Here is a 19,668-nt window from a genome sequence, read left to right on the forward strand (position 1 = left end):
GGGGAGAAATCAGATACTTGTAATTATAACAAGGCATATGAATTTGGCTGGGCTAAGGATATTCATTTCTCTTTCCCTGCCTGGTGATGTTGTCTGAATCACTTTTTATGTTCTCTTATTTTTGCCAAAATTTTAAATTGGATTTTTTCCAGTATCTTCATCTCATAAATTCACTTTCTCCTTGACTCCTCTTGGCCGGTGTTCTTGTACTTATTCAGTCTTGCATTCCTTCTGACCACATGGGAATTTTTTCCGTATTCCTTGTGTCATTCTGTTTAATTTTTTGCATTATATTTTTTGTGGGTTTACACATCTTTGCATATTAACATATTTCTTTTTAAAATTCTGCTAGTTTTGCAAAATAGATCTCTTTTCTGTTCTTTATTGTTTGAACTCTAAGCCATTGAGTCCATGGTTGCAGGTGATGCCATGGTGTGATGGTTCATGTATTTTTTAAATAATAAGCCACCATTTTTTCCAGGCTCACATGACTTTCTTCATGTTACTTCTACTCCCCAAACTTCTACATCTGGAAAAATGTCAGAGCGAGAGACTGGTAAATGGCATTTATTTTATACCCTATCCTTGATTTTTCTTGATATTCGAGTGGTACGATTTTGATGTCTCTTATATATCCTCTATTTTTAATGTTATCTCCAGTGATCTTTCCTTTGTTCATTATGGCTTCATGTTATTTGTAGTAATCACCAGTGTATAATTAGTAGTTCTAGCCTCAAGAAAGTGATCTTGATGCCACCTGCCACTTTCAGACTGGTATTGTATTTCTGAAGGGTTCTGATGTGGTCAGTGGGGCAGAATTTAGCCCTTAAGAGGAAACTCTCAGGCTTTGATGAATTTTGGGATATCAGCATAACAGTTATCCTTTGTAGTGGGAAAGTTTTTCTTTACCTGCTAGACACATTTAAAGAGATTCATTGGTTGGTCTTTGGTTTCCTGTTCACAACTTTTTGAAGTAGTCTCTGATATTTAAAAGGCTGCTCCAGTACACAATTTTGGTCTTAAAAGCTATTTCTACAGGTACTTCTGCTAATAATTTATTATTTCCCTCAATTTATTCATGAAGAATAAAGATTTTTAGTCACAATTTATGCATTTGTATTTGAGCATGAGATTTTCCCAGCATATAGTAATAAAAAATAGTAGAATGTTGCTGGGAGGTTCTCATCCTTGCTCCTGTTCCTTCTAGCATGATTTAACAAGTGACATTTATTACATCAGTGTATCAAACATCACTCTCTTTCTGGGGACCAATCAAATGGAATTGGGTAATTGAGCATTGACGTAGTTCATCGTCTGAAGATTAGCTAATCACAAAATGCATACACTATTGTGTTTTTTCTGGTCTTATTTGGCTACAGTTTGATCAGTGTTCTTTTAGCTTCCCTTCACAGATAAATTTAGAAAAGCTTTTATGTGTTGCAGAATTCACACTGAACACAAACATGATGCAGCTGTACTAATACTCAGTGGGTGGTGCTGACAGTTATCTTGCCTCTGCATGAACACAAGACCTTTGTTTTCTTTTGAAGCTGAGAACTCTATCTATCCAAGGTCATTTCTATCTTCAGTAGACAGAAAACTTTTAGCAGTTTATGAGGCATGACTTTGCTGTTGCCTTCAGTATTGTTCTCACCAAGTTACCACCACCTTCTCTCTTGATTCAAAGAACTGGGCTGCTTACTTATTACTTGGCCTTACACTCTAGTAAATCATGAGTGTTCTTAACATTAAGAGTACCCACTCTTTATTTTTTCATATAATACCACTCATAGAAATGTTTTTTTCATGCTCTAGGCTCCATAATTTCTCTAATGGAAATGGTGGTCTTAGGGGCTGATAGAATCTGGGTTTGTTGGGGTTTTTTGGGTTTTTTTGGTGTTTTTATTAGTTAGTTTGTTTTGTTGTTATTGTTGTTTGTTTTGTTTGGTGGTTGTTGTTGGGTTTTAGTTTTTGTTCTTTTTTTATTTTTGGGTTTTTATTAATACATTGTCAGAAAAGCCTAAAAATATTTTTAAGCTATTATCTGGTGAAGATGGTCTGTCTCAAAAATCCTGCTTCTATCAAAGCAGGATTTGTAGCTTTGTGGCAGTTGCAGGGAAAATCTGATTCTTGGCCAAAATATGAATTTGTGAGAAAATGTCTTGATACCACCTGTGTCAAAATTTTGTGCATGCTGTATCAAAATCACATTGGGAATTTGCAACTCCTTAGTTAAAAGATTTTTCTGGCTCATCCAAACTAAAGTGTAGAGGAGAAGGGGTTTACTGTCAGCTGTTGCTATTGGATAGAATTTTAAAATCAGATGCAGACAGTTGGCCTCATAGCTAATGCCTAAAATTAGATATTATGTATCCAAAAAAGAAATTACCCCATGAGACAAAAATGTAGTAGGCTACCACAAATATTAATTAGAAGTGTGCACACAAGAATCATAAAATAAATATATGTCCCTTGGACCTGCTAAGGGCTGAAGATCACCTTATCTAAAGGCTGACTTCACTTACTGTTTCAAGATTATTTTCATATTTGATCTTAGCTACGCAGGAATCAGGCCTGAAGATCACTTCTCATCCCTCCATGGAAACCAGAGGGAGTGTGATGGGTAAATAGCTTATAATTCCATTAGCTTTTCCATTGCTTGCCATCCCTTCCAGCAGCTGTGGAGAGTGCCAAGCTTCATTCAGACACGTTGCTCCAAAGACTGCTTGATGCTGGGCTTTCTCCCCACACCCCACCCCTGCTCCACTCAGCCATTTCTGTGCAGTCTAAGCTGGAAAATAATTCCCCACAGTGACTGAGCAGCAATCCACAAATAGACCTCTGCTAGCTTATGTTGCCTCTAGGTTTCTTCTGGCAGCTGCAGCTTTCTTTCAAAGAATAAGTGCTTTAAAAAAGAGGCCAGTGAGAAGAAGATTGCCTCACATGAGCTACTGGAATTGACTCTCCTTCATTTCACACCAGCTTCAGTGTTCATGTAACACCTCATTTCTCAGTTGATCTTTACAGCTGCTGTCACCTTGCTTGATCTCACATCAATGTTGTCTTGAGCTGCCCAACAGCTGATGGCCAAATACTGTGGATCTGAAGCCAGTTCTAATTTTAACTCCAGATTTTCTTTCAGCTTTTGATGACAATCAGAACATTTCTTCAAGACCTGAAATGTCAGGCATCCAAGAAATACCATCAGCTATACCTGGTAATACTTGAAAAATGTGATTTTAAATAGAAATTGCCCCAGAGATTTTAATAAAAAAATTTGTATATTGTTATTTAAGTTTAATATTACTCAAAATAGCTTCATAACTGTTGTAATTAAGTTGCTCTCTCAAATACCAGACTAATTTAGGAAATTTTGCATGTAATAGTAAATATTTTTGTCTGATTTTGGCTTATATTCCTGGTATATTTACAAGTCTGTATTGCTGTGTTTGGTGTAATAGGCATGTCTTATTACATAGAGTTTTTTTTCTAAGTTGCAATGCTGCAGAGGAGTACAGTGAAAGGTAATATAAGTTTTGTATAAATCCCTGAACGAAACCATTCTAAGTTGGAACTGTTGAGTAAGCCCTTAGAAATGGCAGGAACAATAGCAATGAACATAGAAAGTTCAAAATGGTGGAGAATAGACTCTAAAATGCTTTAACTTGAATATATTTAAATCAGTGATTAAGTTAGACATTTGGCTGCGAGAAAGGGAGACTGCATAGACACAAGACTAACAGAAATAAAAATCTGCAATTTCAAGTGTATTGCTGTATTGCTTGAGTACAACTTTGCAAATAAAAGGCACAACACTGTCATTAAAGAAAACATTGGCAACAAATTGCTCTTGACCAGACACTTCCATAGTAGATCTGATGCTTCCAAACACCCTTGAAACCTGTTATACCAGATCCCAGTGAAATTGAACTGGTGGATTAATAGTATTTTATTGACATTTAAACTAATTACACCTAATAGTATGTAATAATCTATATAGTTTTCCTGTTCTTCCTTATCAGCATTTATTCTTCAGGCTCCTTCTACTTCCTCAATTCATAAAATAGGCTAATTTATCAATACCTTACAAAATGGAGCACTGAACAAATGCAGTTTTATCAGTGCTCAAGATTCTGTTTTGTTAAAGAAGAAATATTTAATTTCCATTCAATAATGACAGTTTCCTCCAAAGTCTATTTCAAGTTGTTTCCTAAGCCCCCTTGCAGCAAAAAGTAGTTAGGTTTAATTTTCATCTCATTGCCACTTTCTGCCTTTTTTCTGCTGTGAACACATTTTCTTCTAAGTCCAAATGACCAGCCTGTTAAAGGACAGTTTTGTATCTTCACTTCTTGATCAGCAGCTAGAAAGCATTTTTGGTACAAGGTGCAAAAAAACTGATCTTTTTCAGCCATTTGTATGAATTTCTTCCTTGTGTTGGTGTAATTAAAACTCCAGAAAGTGTTGAAGAGGTTTCTTAGGAGTTCTGTCTAGCATCAGATACTGGATCTTCTTGTCACCATATTGGGACACGTCTTTCTCCTAATTCACATAACACAGAAAGGACTTTCAAGTGTCCAGTATCTTGCTTGTGCTTGCAGTGACATCATCCTGAGCAACACAGCTTGTGTGTTTGCTATCCCAGCAACAGTCAGATTCCTCAGCACTTTAAATCCAGATTTTCTGTGCAGCTCTTAATGAAACACAGACAGTTTCTCAATTCCCATCTAAAGCATCTGGAGTCACGGAAATACCATCAGCTCAGTCTGGTATTGACATTTCTTGCAAACTGAGTGCTCTTGAATTATCAGAAGGGTTCCCAGGGTGCTTTTGGAGAAATGTTGATTTACTTTCCTTTAGGGATTAGAACAACTGCAAGATAAAAATTCTGGATTGCCTATTTTTGTTTAAGGCAATATCTATGATGTTTAAAATACTGGATTATGGTCTTCTTCCCAAATTCTGAGTTCACTTTTATAGTACTAATTGGTAGTGTTAGCCATGATTGACACTGGCCAGTTATGTATTATTGAATGACATAAAACTTTACCATGTGATACTATAGGGCTTGTAACCAAACTTTAATTTCTCTACTATATACAGTGTATCTTGATACAGATAGATATGGTATTGCTTCAAGTCATACTCTTTTTTATTTTCTAATTACTTTGTCATTACCAAAGTCTATTTCCATGATTATTGGTATTTAAGACATTGTCCTGATCAATTACAATGCTGGGGGCAGAGAGTGACATGTGCAGGAAATTTTTTTTGTGGATGTATCTTCTGTAAATACTGTTCATGTTCAGTTGTGGTTCTAAAACAACTTAATGGTTGTTCAAGTTGTAAATCCTGAAGTTACACAGAATATTCAACTATATTTCTCATTAAGGAGGACTCTCCAGCTACAACAAAAATCATTTTAGGGAGATTAAAGGTAGTACAGTGAGCATTGCAAACCCAAGTTCAGGGTTAGGGGCTTTTTTAAACAGCTTGAGACTTGATAGTCTAGCTACATCTATGGGGAGAAAAACCCCTTTATTTGGGGAGATAAAGATTTGTCAGCTTTCCGCATGTGTCTAAATGATCCAGTCAATTTCTTTCATATTTTCTTCCTCTATAGGACAAATTTAATGCTGAACACAGGAACTCTCCTTTTTTCTCCTGGTATACTCTGAACCTTGTCTTCTACTGCAGATCTCTATAGATATTTGTAAATGTTCTATAGTATCTCCCTGTACGTTCTATAGTATCCCCCTGTAGTACCTACTAACAAGTAGGTACTTCCTTTTATATTTGCCATCATAACAGTTATGCTAAACACTTCTTTAAACCAGTGGTAGACAAGGAGAAGATATTCAGAAAATGTACTTGTGAAGCTCTTATTATTTCCATTTTTCAGCAACAAAATTAAGATGGAGGACAGTAAGTAACCCTGTGCCACAGAGATGTAGTCAGATGAAAAGGGACAAATTTCTGAAACTTTCAATCCACTCCCCGGTCAATTTACCCTACAAACTTTTGATGCATTTTTGAAAGATTTTATTTGCTGAGACTGGAGGAGTCTAACAGAATTTTCAGAATGAGAGCTCCTTGTTTGAAATGTTCTCTTTGTTGGTCCATCAGATTTGTGCTCTTCTACTTTTTCTGTACTGTGTTCTTGCAAGTGTTGTGACAGTGTCCAAAATCTGATTCCATTTTCTGAGATAAACTGTTTGATTATCATCTGTTTGTGTTAGGAATTTGTTGTTTGCTTGTATGAGAAACATTTTTCCCTTTCAATAATACATTCTTAAACAAGAGAAGGGATTTTTTATTGTGATCTTTGCTTTCACTGTTGTCATTTCCATATCTGTTCACTAATTACTGTGTGGTAAATGTGACTCTTCTTGTAACTTATCCTTGTCTTCCAGTGTCTATATGAAATTCTGTTTGTTTAAAGTACTTCATAGTACTTCATACCTGTTCAGAATGAAAACTTGTAAATTAATCAAGCTGTTCTACTAGAGATTCTTATGGATTTTGGTTAAGAAAGCACAAGTTGGTTTTCTTCTATGAGGGCGCCCAACTCATGATGGAAATACTTATTAAGTTTACCCTTATGCATTTTTCAGTGGAGAACCTATTGTTTCTCTTTTTTTTTTTTTTTTAAGGCATATATTAGTTTAGGCCAAAGTTCATTTTTAAGTGTGGTGAAGTATATAATAATCAGAGCTAGTTAATAGTTTTTCAGATTAAATTTAAGGTGGGCAGTATTTTTGAGGCAAACAAAAGTACTGGTATATATTCATTGACTAGTTTGCAATTTATAGTTGGAAAATATTTGATGCCTGAAAAAGAATTTTGGAATGTGTCATTTACTGCAGTTAAAAGCAGCTCTGGAGCATCATGACTGCCACTATTGTGCAATAGGAGCGGTGTTTAGCTAGTGTTGGGGATTTGTGGTAATATCAAGGGACTATGAACTGGTGTAGGATTTATTGGTAGAAAGAGCACACGTGAGAAACCACAACTTAAATATTGACTTATTTGGATGTGATTGAAGTAATGCTTTCATATGCATTGAGAGACTGCCATAACATCTCAAGACAGTTTCCATCTCTAACCTTAGCTCTCCCGAGACCAGTTCTGGAGCCCACATCTTTTCCTTTCCTGAAAACCACGAGGACAGTGATGGGTAAACAGTGATTCCATCCTAATTTCTATCATTTCACAATACTTAAATAAGAAAAGCTGTACTTTAAAATTTAGTCCAAACATTTCAGTTCTTTTGCTGATAGTGGCAATGCCAAACATTTCAGCAAGGTCATCAATCGTTTATGTAAATGATGAGATACTTCATTATTAAGCTTCTCAACTGCTCTTCCTCATTTTCATCTCTATAGGCTTAGTTCGCTAAAAGAGTAACTGTCTGTATACAACACTAACTCAACTAAGCCCTCCAGATTTTGAAGTGGAATAACCTTTTAATGAATGCAAATAGTTATGTAAAAAAGCTGAATGTAATATGGACTTTAATCACACAGTCCTATACTGACTCATATTTAAAAAAAGAAATTAGTCACTATTTCTAAAAGTTTTCTGATTTAATCTTAGTTACTAAGAGACCAAAGCTGAAATCTTCTCCTTACCTTGCAAGCCAAGCAACAGTGGAGGGTAAAAATATATTTTAATTTTTTCTTTTTTCTTGATGTCATTTCACATAATTTTCACTTGCTTTGAGCAATATCTGTGGTTTGTTAATGCACTTTAGAACACTTGCCATACTAATGACATGGTTATGATGTTTGAACATTTTTTTTTCCATCACTTGAAAAGTCAGTTTTGAATGGACCAGTGACAAAAAGAATTTGTCACAGAATTCCTGTGTGACTTTATATGCAGAGTTATTTTGAAAATTCTTTTTAGAATGAAATATTCCAATATGGCAGAAACATAATTTTGTGTCTTCTTACTAATGTGGATTTGTTAGCATACAGAACATTTTTTATCTTTTTGAATGAGGACTAAAGTTCAAGCTTGATGAATAGGCATGTTAATCGATGGCTTATAGACTAACTGTAAGGAAAAAGGAATTATATTTCACAGGGAATTGCAACACCTTTCATGGAAAGGATGAGAACTTATATATTCTGTGTAAAAACCAATAGTGAAAACAGTAAGAAAAGACTTGCATAAATTATTGAACTTTTCAGAAAGGTTGGATTTATGACTGAATATTGATAGCACAATGTGCAGTTTATTTCTTCATGCTAGAAAAATTAGTAATTAGCATTTCCAGCTGCTTGCATTGGAGAGATACCCAGCACTTGTCATCCTGAATTTTGAATTCTAAGATGAGTCTTGGCTCATGCTCTGTCTGTATTTCCTGCTGGTTTTGAATCTTCCAAGGATGTATAAGGAGTGGGTTGGTGAATTGGATATTTGGCATTTTTCTGCTGATGTAGAACCATTTAGCCACTGAGGCTCAGGGAGTATTGTGTTGGTTGTAAACACAGCAAGACATTTGATTGTGGGTTTGAGTCACAGGGTGCTACCAGGAAAGGGTACATGTGGCCCTAAATACAGACATTTAGGGTGTTGTACTGCTGGCACAAGGCTGAGTGCACATCTCAAGATCATTTCTGTGTCTGACCATAGCAACCAAGAGACCAGACCTGGAATGGACCCCGTCTGCTCCACGGGAAACCACAAGGAAGGGTAAATAGCCAGCAATTCCCTCCTGCACTGCTTCCTTTGGCCATGCTCTTCTCTGCAGTGATGAGCCTGTGCAGATGTGCTGCTGGCCCAAAGAGTGGGACAGTGACGTGGCTGGACCTTTATGGCTCCTCACTAAAAATCATTCTACCTGTAAATGTTCTGGGGAGCCATTTCTAGATTTGCTGTCATGCCTTGGCTGCCAGTGCCAGGGAAGGGCAGCATTGTGCCACCACCATGGGCAGTGAAGCTGTGACATGGCAGCCTGGCCCAAGCAGGGCCACATCCCCTTCTTTGTAGCTCTGTCTTGATGTGACCTGTGTGACAGCAGCCTGTGAGAGGAGCTGAAGGCAGTTTCTGTGTTTGATCATAGCTGCTCGAAGACCGAGGCCGAAGTCCACCACTCCTTCCTCTCTGACAACTCAAGCAACTGTGATGGGTAACTAGTAACAGCCTCCTTTCCCATTGTCTGCCATCTCTTTCACTGCCCATCACACCTCCCACCCCAAACCACCTGGCATCCTTTGTCATCTGCCATGGACAGGATGGAGTCTTGGTGCAGCTTGGCTTGCCGAAGCACTGGCCACAGCGTTTCTGCAATTCTCTTGTTTGATCCCACGCTTTCTCCATGGCCCATGAGCATTTTCTGCAGGAAGCATGTGACATTCTGCAGAGAGACCACATTGCTGCCACTGGCCCTCAGCTCCATCCCCTGCTTCTTTGTGTTTGGGTGGTGGGTCTTGCTTTCCCTGATGCATTCAAACACTACAGCGTTCCTAAGAGGCAAACCCAGCTGGGCTGGCACAAGAGGACCCACCTTTCCATTGCCATCACCTGGAACTGGGAATGCTTTGCTCTGCTGCTGCTTTTGAGGCCATGTTAGGATTTTAAGACCAAAACCTCATTTCAGTATTTAGTGAATCATAGGATGTTTCTTCACGGTTAGAGACACCAGCTGTCTGTGGCAGTAATATTTATTGCAGCTCTTGTAGCGATGCAAGAAGAGAATTATCCCAAGAGATTTTGTTGTGTTTTTAGCCAACTTGCTCCTTCTCTTGGGCCTAGATTTTGGTAAAGCTTAGTGTGCAGATAAAAGGGGCCATATGTGCAAAACCACATTTAATTCCGGCTTTGGCTATGGCAATTCCACTTCTCTTGTAATGTGATCTCTTCTTCATATTTCTTCTAGCAGCTTCTTCATCATTTTCATCATCAGTGCATTTTCACACATTTACATTAGGAAATCCATGGCATGTTCATTTGAGATGTTTTCCTTTCCCGAATCCCTAGTTTGTTAGTCATGTCTTGAAACCTGTTCAGTGTAAATGTTTAGATGATGCCAAAAAATGTTTTGTTTTGGTTTTCTTTTTCCAGCTTCACTGGACTCTAATCATATTAGTTTCCTGTCCCAAACTTCTGCATCTGCAGAAATACCAAAAACAGAGACTGGTAAATTGTATTTATGGTACTTCCATTGCTTAGTGTTTGGTTTTGCATCAAGGATATTACAGTTACAGCTGTTTGCTCTGATTGCTTGGTGTCTGAAACAGAATTTTGGTTGCAGTGTCTGATAGGCTCTATAATTACATGATGATATTTTGTGGTGTATCAGAATCAGATACAAATGAAACCAGAGGAATTAATATTTTTTGTATGGTTTTAAGCTGTTGAATAGATTAGGACCAATAGGACCAATAGCTAGATGGATTCATTATCAGTTATAAAGATATGATCTTGACTGGGGCATTTCACCATGGGGGATTTTCTGTCAGCCATATCATACACATTATTTTGCAGTTTTCTCTATTCATTAGACTTTTTTTCAGGTTATGTTTCTATTGCACCTTGAAACTTTTATTGCTGGGGTCATAGGTATTCAAGAACATATTTGTATTCATTACAAAGCTGGAATGTGCAAGAGATAAGCAGGAAAATGATCCTAAACCTGGCAGTCAATATTTCAACAGTTTTCTGTTAGATTTTCTGCCTCAGCCTGTCTCTTCTATCTGTCACAGAAGCTTTTTTCATTTGTATTATGTCAATTAGGTAAAATACCACAAATGACAAACTACACAATGTGTAGTATGTTAAAACCCATTAGTCAAAATACTGGCTTTTGTTATGTTGAAACATGTTAAGTTTTGACAATAGAAATACCTGGTTCTACAAGTTCATATTTGCATGCATTTAAAGTACATAGGTCTCTTTCCATGGGTGCAGGTGAAGTCAAAAGTACAGGTTTTTCGTGTTACGTGGGTACAGATCAATTGACTCCTGTTATTAAATCTGCTTTTAGGGGGACTGCAGTTCCTGTCAGGATGTGTCTATTAGGTGCATGTGACACCTTCAAAACGTTGAAGTTTTGTGACTTTCTTTTGAAGTTGGAAATATATGAAACTTTGTTATAGTGGTGTATCATCTTACAAAGCAATGTAAAGCAATCTTTCTTTTTTCTGATTTTTGCCCCCCTTGCTGTGTCTGCATCAATATGCACCTGTCTCAGGGATATTTACATTTTTCCACAGTTACAAGTTCAGCTGACCTGGAAAAACCTATGCCTCCATTTTCCAGAACACCTCATGTGCTAACAACAACTGCGGGTAATAGTAATGCATTAGCTTTTCAGTTAAACCCCTTTTGGTGTTTGGACAGCCATTTCTGAAATGTTATTAATCCTAGGTATTTTCATTATCTTCCATTCTGTCTTCTGTGTGAGTCATGATCATTGAAAACATCCTTTTTTCATGACAGCTTGCATTTTCTGCTGAGAAACTCACCTGGTGTGTTTCTGATCTCACATCCATTTCTCCAAAAGCTTCTAGGGCTATTTGTGAGATATCCTTACATGAAGTAAACCTGGTTTAATACTACTAAACTAGGTTTAATACTGCTACTGACTAAATCTTAATAAGAATTCTTAAATTACTTGTTGTTTTCTTACAAGCCTAATTGTTATATGCTCAGTTAGAACACGTTTTTATACTAAATATTGTGTTGCCAGCATAGGAAGCTCCTTTCTTACTATGTTTTTGCTTTTTAACAATTTTTTAAACTTCATCTCGTTTTTCATGTGTGTATGACAGATTATATGACATTAAAATTCACTAAAAATATTGACACAAAACAAAGTGCTGAAGAGAACTAAGGCAGGTGCTTTTCTTCCTGGAAATAAACTTGCAGTGTTTTTTAGTTGTTATAGTTTTTGGGGTGGGGGATTGAGTACTTTATGATGGTGGTATTAGAAGTTTTTATCTTTGTGTTTTCTGGTTCACTTTAAGCTGTGTGGACCATGTGATGCAAAGCAATGTTAGCTTTGGTTGGCTGACAATTTAGTTTTAATTCTCACTTTTAAGCACTTCCTTCAGCTCACACTCTTATCCAATACTGCTCAATTCCTGAGGTAAGGTGTGCTTATGGTGAAGTGCAAATTAGATGTGCCGTAACATATCACAGTTTTTGGTTGTTTTTCTATGATCAAAAAAAGCTGTGTTTAGAATTAATAATCACAGCTAACATGACGTGGTTTTTTTTATAGTTTTCAGTGATATTCAGCCTCTTCTTTCAAGTCCTGTGGCACCTAGTAAGCCTGAAATAGCAGAAGCTGGACCAGGTACAATAATCTCTACCTAGTTCTTAATCCAGCAGCTCAAACCATGCTCTAAAACTCGAGTGAAATTAATACACTGCTGTTATTTTCAGTGGACATTTGGATTAGCCCCTAAGAGCTGATTTCAAATTTGTGTTGCTGCTAATGGTTGAACTTGGTGTTTTCTCATAGTAATAATGCATATGGGAACTCACAGTCACATGATTCAGTATGTTAAAAAATGTGGCACATAGAAAATTGAGAAAACAATTTGTAGACCAGTTCTGATGAAAACATTGTGATGTGAACTGTGGGTTGCATTTTATTGTTGTAGCATCAGTAAAAACATTAACATTAGTGCATCCTTAACAGCGTGAAATTGGTTAACAGTTACAGACATTCAGTGGTTTTGGACTGAAACCACAGCTGGATCTGTTGTTAGGTTTCTGTTCCAAATTTTATATGTTTTAATGTGTGACTAATTGATTGTTCAACATGTCCTCTTCATTAGATATCTACATTGTACACTGTACCAGCTCCCTTAAGTATTGGACCAAAACTCAAAATGTTCAAGAGCTCTACTTAAAATCTTACTTGGCAGTGGTTGAGATCCAGACCAGTTGCAGTGAAAGGAAATAAATATCCAGAAATTTTGTGCATCACAGATGTGCTGATTTATAGTCACTGAAGCTCTGTGCAGTTCTGAATTTCTCCCTAATGCATACTAAAGTGATAAATGTCCAAACATTAGTGAAATATTTGTTGTTCTTGTTAAAAAAAATTTATTTTTGTTCATGAAGGAAGAGTTTCTTCCATTAGCTCTTTGCTCTCCTATGACTGTCATAATTTCTTCCAGCAGCGACAAGTGAATCCATTCTGGAATCTTTCACACCTAAAACTTCCCGTCCTTTTCAATGGCCAAGGGTAACATTAGGTAATGTTGTTTTCTCCCAGTGAAAAACTCTGTGTTTGTTTTGAGCACTCCATCCCATATGAATGCATTCCTTCCACGTATCATTTCACATGCATAACCACTCTTCTTCCTAGTTAGAGAATCTTGCTCTTCCATCATTGTTATATTGATTTCTCTTGATATACCTGTGTATGAGAACAAGCTTTTGGGTGGATTTACTGTCTCAGAGAAATGAAACTCGTCTCTTGCATGATAAAACACCATCATCATTTTATTAGTGTTCTGTCTCTTTTACTCCCAATGCACACGCATGTGCTGATTGTCTCTGATATATAAAGCTTTCAAAATGGAAATTTTATCTCTTTTGGGCTCACAGAATCTTATTTCTGATCAACGTACAGCATTTCAGTATCATCTCCATTCCACACTTCAAAATCTGATTTCATCAGCTGGCTTTGACATTCCATACTAAGTTGTCTTCAATATAAACATGTGACATGTGCTGTTTGTTGTGGGAAATGCTTGTTAAACAATTTTTCATTGCAAACTGAGCTCTTTTTTTCAGCTCCAAAAGAAATACCACTTATTCCTTCTAAACCGAAACCATCTGCTACCCCAGAAGTACAACATGTGAAACCTGGTAATTGTGCACATCATTTTCATAAGTTGGTTTGCAGAGAGATATATTCTCTAAAAATATCTTAAGGAAAACTTCCTAAAAAGGACAGGAGCTATGCAATACATGGACATCCTGACTAACTCATCCATCTCAATTTGGTTATGATTGGTTTGATTACACTTGAATTTTTCTTTTCTAGCCCCTAAACCACCACTTTTGGACCCTAAAACTTCTGAGACTGTTAAACGACCAAAAGCTACTCTAGGTAATAAATGTTTCTGTAGCTGCTAGTCACTCTTTGCAGTCCAAGCCACTTTGTACTCTGTTACTTTAGCTCATAGCTTTCACTGTATTTAATCTATTTCTCTGAAAGAAGAAAGTTAGGAGATAAGCATTTAGAAATGTTTTTCTAAACTTAGGAGAAAAAGAAACCATTTTTTTCACGCAGTTTTGCTAGTTCCATGGTACAGTAAAAATTTTTGTCTTCCATTTTGCTGAGAGCTTTTCTAAGCCAACACTCTTTATTCAGAAAACTCATTGGAAATACAATTGAACTGCCAAGTGTAAAGGTAGTGTTGTGGATGTTAATCCCAGAACTCTCAGTGAAGGATTCCTATGGTACCAGGTTAACTTGTTATTTCCACTGCTTTATGAATCCTTCTGAATGTCATTTTGGCTTGAAAAACATCTCTCAGTCACTTCGTGGCCCACTCCTCTCTGCTCTTTTTGTAGACATCGAACATTTTTCAGTGCATCAATTGCTATGAAACATTTTATTGGAAAGCAATCTCATAGCACTGCATTTTAAAATGTACAAAGTTACTTACCTCTGCCTGAAACTGAGTTTACACCTTGTCTGGAATCAGACTAAGAGGCAGATTAACTAATTACAGTTTCAACCCATGCATGTTTGGTGGGAAAAAGGTTTCTCGGACTCATTGTTCTTAATTTTTACCATTTACATGATACATGCATTTACATGATAAGTAATTCTACTTATATTACTCAACTTACATTAGCTACTTCTATTCCATTAGCAGAATTCAATGGCTGCAGCTATGAAGTAGTTCAATTTTTTTTGATTACATGTTCTTTCAGCTGTTTGCCAGTAATTTATTTACCGTGCCAAAAAATGAGGACATTTCTGTATATTTTTTTATATATGTCTTCTTATGGCTTCAAATTGACCTGGAATTCAAAATTATAAAAAAACATTATTATTTTATCTCTTAGGTGTCTTGCAAAATTAATTTGCTAACTTAATAAGAGGAGCATTCAGATGTGATTGCAAGCTTCAACTGCATATTTAAATGCAATTACTCACTTTTACAATGAAAGACAAACAGGAATCTTGCTTGACTAGTGAATTCTCAGGAAGATTTTTTGAGAAGCCTTCTTGGCATATCTGATTCTACCACTCGCTTTTTTTCCCAGTAGCCATTCATTGCCTCATTTAATTTTTTTTGTAATACACTGGAAAGCATAAAATTATAATCCAGTATATTTCTTTCAGCTCCTAAAGAAGCAAAGCTCACTACTTCTGCGTCTAAACCTAGACCATCTGCCAGACCCAAAAAGCCACGAACTAAACCTGGTAACTAATTTCCATAGCAAACATTTGTTATAGTGTATCACTTAAGTCATGCATTTTAGCTTTAATTTCTCCTGTGTGAATGTGAAGTTCAGCACTTAATCATCAGAAAGGTGAGGAATTCCTCTTTGAGGAATAATATTTTTGTATTGGATCCCCCAAAAACAGAAGCCAAGCAAAAAACCTTTTAACTTTTATATCCCAAGTCACCAACTCACGCAGCCAGATATCAAAGCAAATTGTTTCCCTGCTTTTCATTTTGGAATAACAAGTTTTCCAACTTAGTTCAGCATAGGATCCAGAAAACACGAATTCTACTGTTTTGCTGATGGTTATAAGATCTTGCATAGAACCATAGGATTTGATTGATTCCGTGATCATTAGAGCATATGTAGACTTACATGAAACTGTGAAAGTAAGAATGGAATTTTATTCTGGAATTCAGTAAAGACATATTTTATGATCCCAAATGAAATAACACCTTCACACCAGTGTTAAATTTCATTTATAATGTATGGCAGAGAGTAAAATACACCTGGCATTTTCTGGACATGAAGAATAAGTAAATAGAGTTGTAAAAATATTTCTAGTGTTACATGGTTTATAATGAAATTATAAAGCATGAAATTGCATAATTGTTTATTGTAAGAATATATTACTCAATGCTGGAAGAGATCAGATGATTTTATTAAATTCTTTCCAGATTCCCTGCAAATTATTTTTTGCCCATAAAAAGAAATTAACTCTCTTCAGGCCAAATTCTTCACTATGAAGCTTATTCAAGGAATGGCACCTATGACTTGGAATTGTCTCAGAATACTGAGCGTAATTAGTTTTTTATGCTGATTATAGCTCCTGCATAATTTTAAGTGTAGGAAATCCAGTATTGTATTACAAGAATCATTACTTTTGTCTCTGCTGTAGATGTCTACGTCTGAACATAAATCTGAGTCCTGCCTATTGTTTTTTTAACAACTTGCAGGACTCAGATTTATATTCAGCAACTCATGCACAATTCATGCATGAGTTGCTTTTTTTCCTCTGGCTGAGAACAAAAAGCAACTCATTTGGAAGCTGTTGCTGGGACTGCCAAAATCAAGATTTTATCCTGGTGTTTCCACACTGAGTGTCTCTATAGCAAGTTTCCATATGCCTAAGAAGAAAAGTGATATTTTTAAATATTTGTACACACGCCTCTGGATTTTTCTTTCCCAGCAGTGGTCTCACAAATCAATCAGGTAGAATGCTGAAACACGTTTTAATCTTGATGAAGCTTTTCATGATTCTCTTGTAAGGAGGTAGTGAAACTGGGACGTGTTCTAATGTGACAAATGATATTCTTGGTCAGAAAATATTATTTGAGCCATAAAATATGTAGTGCATGGGGCTAAGCTGGCTTTTGGGTAGGTGGCAAAATGGTGACAGAGCAGGAGCCCATCTGTGTTCCAGCATCACCTGGAAGTTCAGCTTAAATTAGAAACTTGTGTCATGATAGTGGTTGTCACCTTTCCCTAAGAGTAAATCAAAATAATGAACAATATATGCCAAATTCATATTTAATCAATTACTTACTGCCCTTACTGCCAAATAACTGCCTTTGGGTGAAGCAATTAATTTTGGCTCTCATTATTAATATTATTTTTGTGCTGTTTCTGGTAAAGTATTTGTCTTTTTTGGCAGTGGAGAAAAAAGTCTTCATTTAAAAAACCCCAAACATTTAAATGATTTTCAGATTCTCCAGCTAACAAACTGTACATTCTAGTGAAAGTTCACAGTTTCATTCTCTTTCTTGGCATTTGGGTAACTGAATCTGTTGCCCACATGAAAAAAATAAGTTTTCTTGCCGATGTGATCATGTGCAGCCATTACCCTCACTTTTCCTGTTGTTAGCATGAATACCTCTCTCCATTTTTCAGGAAAGGAAATTATAATGAATTTTCTATTGTGTACACAGATACATTGCCACACTTTCTTTACAGAAAAGTTTTAAAATATCTCCAGGGATCGAGACTCCACAACTTCTCTGGATATTTACTTAAATGCACTAATTATTTGTCCTGAAGACATTTTGGAGTATTTTGCTGTCTTAAAATAGTGGCAGTATTATAAAATATAATAGATGTCTAATATATAAAAAATGCCAATAAAGAAAAGAGGGAAAATTTAGAAATCTGAAACAAATCAGTCTTTTAAATTTAAACACCCCCCACCCTGGTAAACCACCATAAACCTTCATGTGGGGAAATAGAGACTTTTAAATTAAGAATGTGATTTTCTATCTAAAGAATTTTGGAACTGTTAGGTCTCAGATATTACTGTATTTCAAAATTTTAAGGTAACTTCCTTTAAATAAGTTTTCTTGTGAGACTTAAAATGCTTGTGAATTACAACATAACACACTGTTAGTATGTCCAAAAATATAGTCTGAGGCCCATCGTACAGTATTTATCAATCACTTTTTCTTTCCTAATTAAAATCTCTTGGGAGGGACAGAGCCTGAGAGTCAAAACAGAGTAAACAAAGCAAAATTGAAAGGGTAACCACAAAGATTACTCAATGATTGTAGATGTGTTTAGGAATGAAAATGGATTCTGTTTGTGAAGTCACGCTACTATTCAAACAGTTCTACCAGTTTTGACTTCAAAGTTCTTTATATTTTTCAGGGTGTTTGGGGTTTGTTCCTTTCAAACCCAATTAAGTACTCTAGATAGAGATGGGAAGCTTGTTAACTTGATGATCTAATGTGCAGCAGCACTAGATAATCTGCTGGGATCTTCAGCCTTGCTTTCTGGCACTTTAGTGTTATTTACACCTGAAGCCTTCATAGCTATCCTTTGTATCACTATGGGAGAAACACAGGAAAATTAATAGAAAGATTTACCAAAGAAAATGGAGTTCTCTGGAGCTCTTTCTTTCCAGTGGTCTACAGCCATAAAGACATAAAAGAAATTCAGTAAAACAGGAAGGTGAAGCTTTGGAGAGCTCCTCTCCCGGTGTGATCCTGTAGCATAAATGCACTTTTTATTTTCCATGAGCAGCAAAAGCCACATTGGGTAATTTCAGTAAATTTATCATTCACCCAGTGTTTCCATTTGAAGAGTTTCGAAGAGGTGGATTTGAGTTGGGAAGCAAGAGCAGCTGAGCTGTACCAGCAGTTAAAAAACAGATACAGATGCACCTGTATTTCTCTTAAGAAAATTCTCTTTATTCCAACAGCAACCATTCCAGTGTCAGGCACTTCTAGGAGTCCCTACACATATGAACGTCCAAAGACTGCAGAGGGTAATGATTATGAGTCATCCTTAGTCATTCTGCTTTTCACTGGTCTCATATTATGTGCAGTTGAAAACAGCATTTCCTGGAGGCTTCTTGCTTATTCATGTGTGGTCCAAACCCAGCAAATGGAAGTATGATCTTGGTGCTTTATTATTTCTCCATGTTTCTAACATGTCTTCTAAAAGACATGATATCACTTCAACGGTATTTACATGAAATTTTCACTTATATCAGAAGAAGAAAGAATAAGAATTATTGCAACAATAAAGATTTTATGGAAGATAGAAATAACATAATCTAAAATTACATTTAAAACTACAAACAAGTAAAGAATTCCTACAGAAGGAGTTTTGTGGCATATTGCTTGATATTTTCTTAAATGTGTGGAAAATACTGCATTTTTTTAATTAATACATCCAAACTCGTGCTCAGTTTAAAGGGGAAAAAAACCAAGTGATTTTATTTTTAATGAGGAGCACAGTTTAGATAAAATAATACATGGCCTTTTTTTAGTATGGGAATATATGTTAAGTGATGTGTTTAATATATACTTTTTTTTATGCAGACAAAGAACAAGGGTCTCTCCTTTGCAGTGAGCCCTGAAATGCTTTATCTAATTTAAAGGAAAATTTGAATCCCTGTCTGCATTTGCTGTGCAAGTTGTATTCTGGGAAGGGCTTCAAGGTGTTTTCAGCAGTCTAGCTTTGGTTGTTAAAACCTGGATGAAGCTGAGTACATGTATGATACTTCACAGGACAAGGACATCTTGAAGCCTTACTTAAATTATTTGATAAAATAGAATCAGTTTGGTTTGGTCAATTAGCAGCAACTCACTTAAACTCATAGTTTTCAACTGCAACAAGTTCTACACCATGAAATTCTCTCAAAACTCCTCTAATGACATTGACTTCTCAAGGTCAATGTTGCATAACAGCCTTTTCTTAGCAGTGCTTGTTAAATCTTTTCGTTGGCTTTTGACTAAACTATGA

The 19,668-nt window shown here is 36.1% G+C and overlaps 1 protein-coding gene across 20 annotated transcripts in view; it reads left to right on the plus strand.

The window, feature by feature from the left end:
* The window catches only part of ABI3BP (ABI family member 3 binding protein), a 173,591-nt gene that overhangs the window by 102,767 nt on the left and 51,156 nt on the right, over positions 1-19,668 (plus strand). For 13 of the 20 annotated variants that reach the window (XM_064725451.1, XM_064725461.1, XM_064725363.1 and 10 more), the window contains 15 exons: positions 482-556; positions 2,558-2,623; positions 3,143-3,217; positions 7,109-7,174; positions 7,594-7,653; positions 8,638-8,697; positions 9,068-9,133; positions 10,069-10,143; positions 11,220-11,294; positions 12,230-12,304; positions 13,137-13,214; positions 13,759-13,833; positions 14,012-14,077; positions 15,326-15,406; positions 18,620-18,685. In XM_064725451.1, coding sequence (XP_064581521.1) covers positions 482-556; positions 2,558-2,623; positions 3,143-3,217; positions 7,109-7,174; positions 7,594-7,653; positions 8,638-8,697; positions 9,068-9,133; positions 10,069-10,143; positions 11,220-11,294; positions 12,230-12,304; positions 13,137-13,214; positions 13,759-13,833; positions 14,012-14,077; positions 15,326-15,406; positions 18,620-18,685 — 1,059 coding nt within the window. The remainder of the gene's footprint in view (positions 1-481; positions 557-2,557; positions 2,624-3,142; positions 3,218-7,108; positions 7,175-7,593; positions 7,654-8,637; positions 8,698-9,067; positions 9,134-10,068; positions 10,144-11,219; positions 11,295-12,229; positions 12,305-13,136; positions 13,215-13,758; positions 13,834-14,011; positions 14,078-15,325; positions 15,407-18,619; positions 18,686-19,668) is intronic. The other 7 variants (XM_064725385.1, XM_064725431.1, XM_064725421.1 and 4 more) reach the window with 6 other exon arrangements.

This window comes from Zonotrichia leucophrys, chromosome 1 (assembly GCF_028769735.1).
Source record: "Zonotrichia leucophrys gambelii isolate GWCS_2022_RI chromosome 1, RI_Zleu_2.0, whole genome shotgun sequence".
Classification (NCBI taxonomy): domain Eukaryota; kingdom Metazoa; phylum Chordata; class Aves; order Passeriformes; family Passerellidae; genus Zonotrichia; species Zonotrichia leucophrys.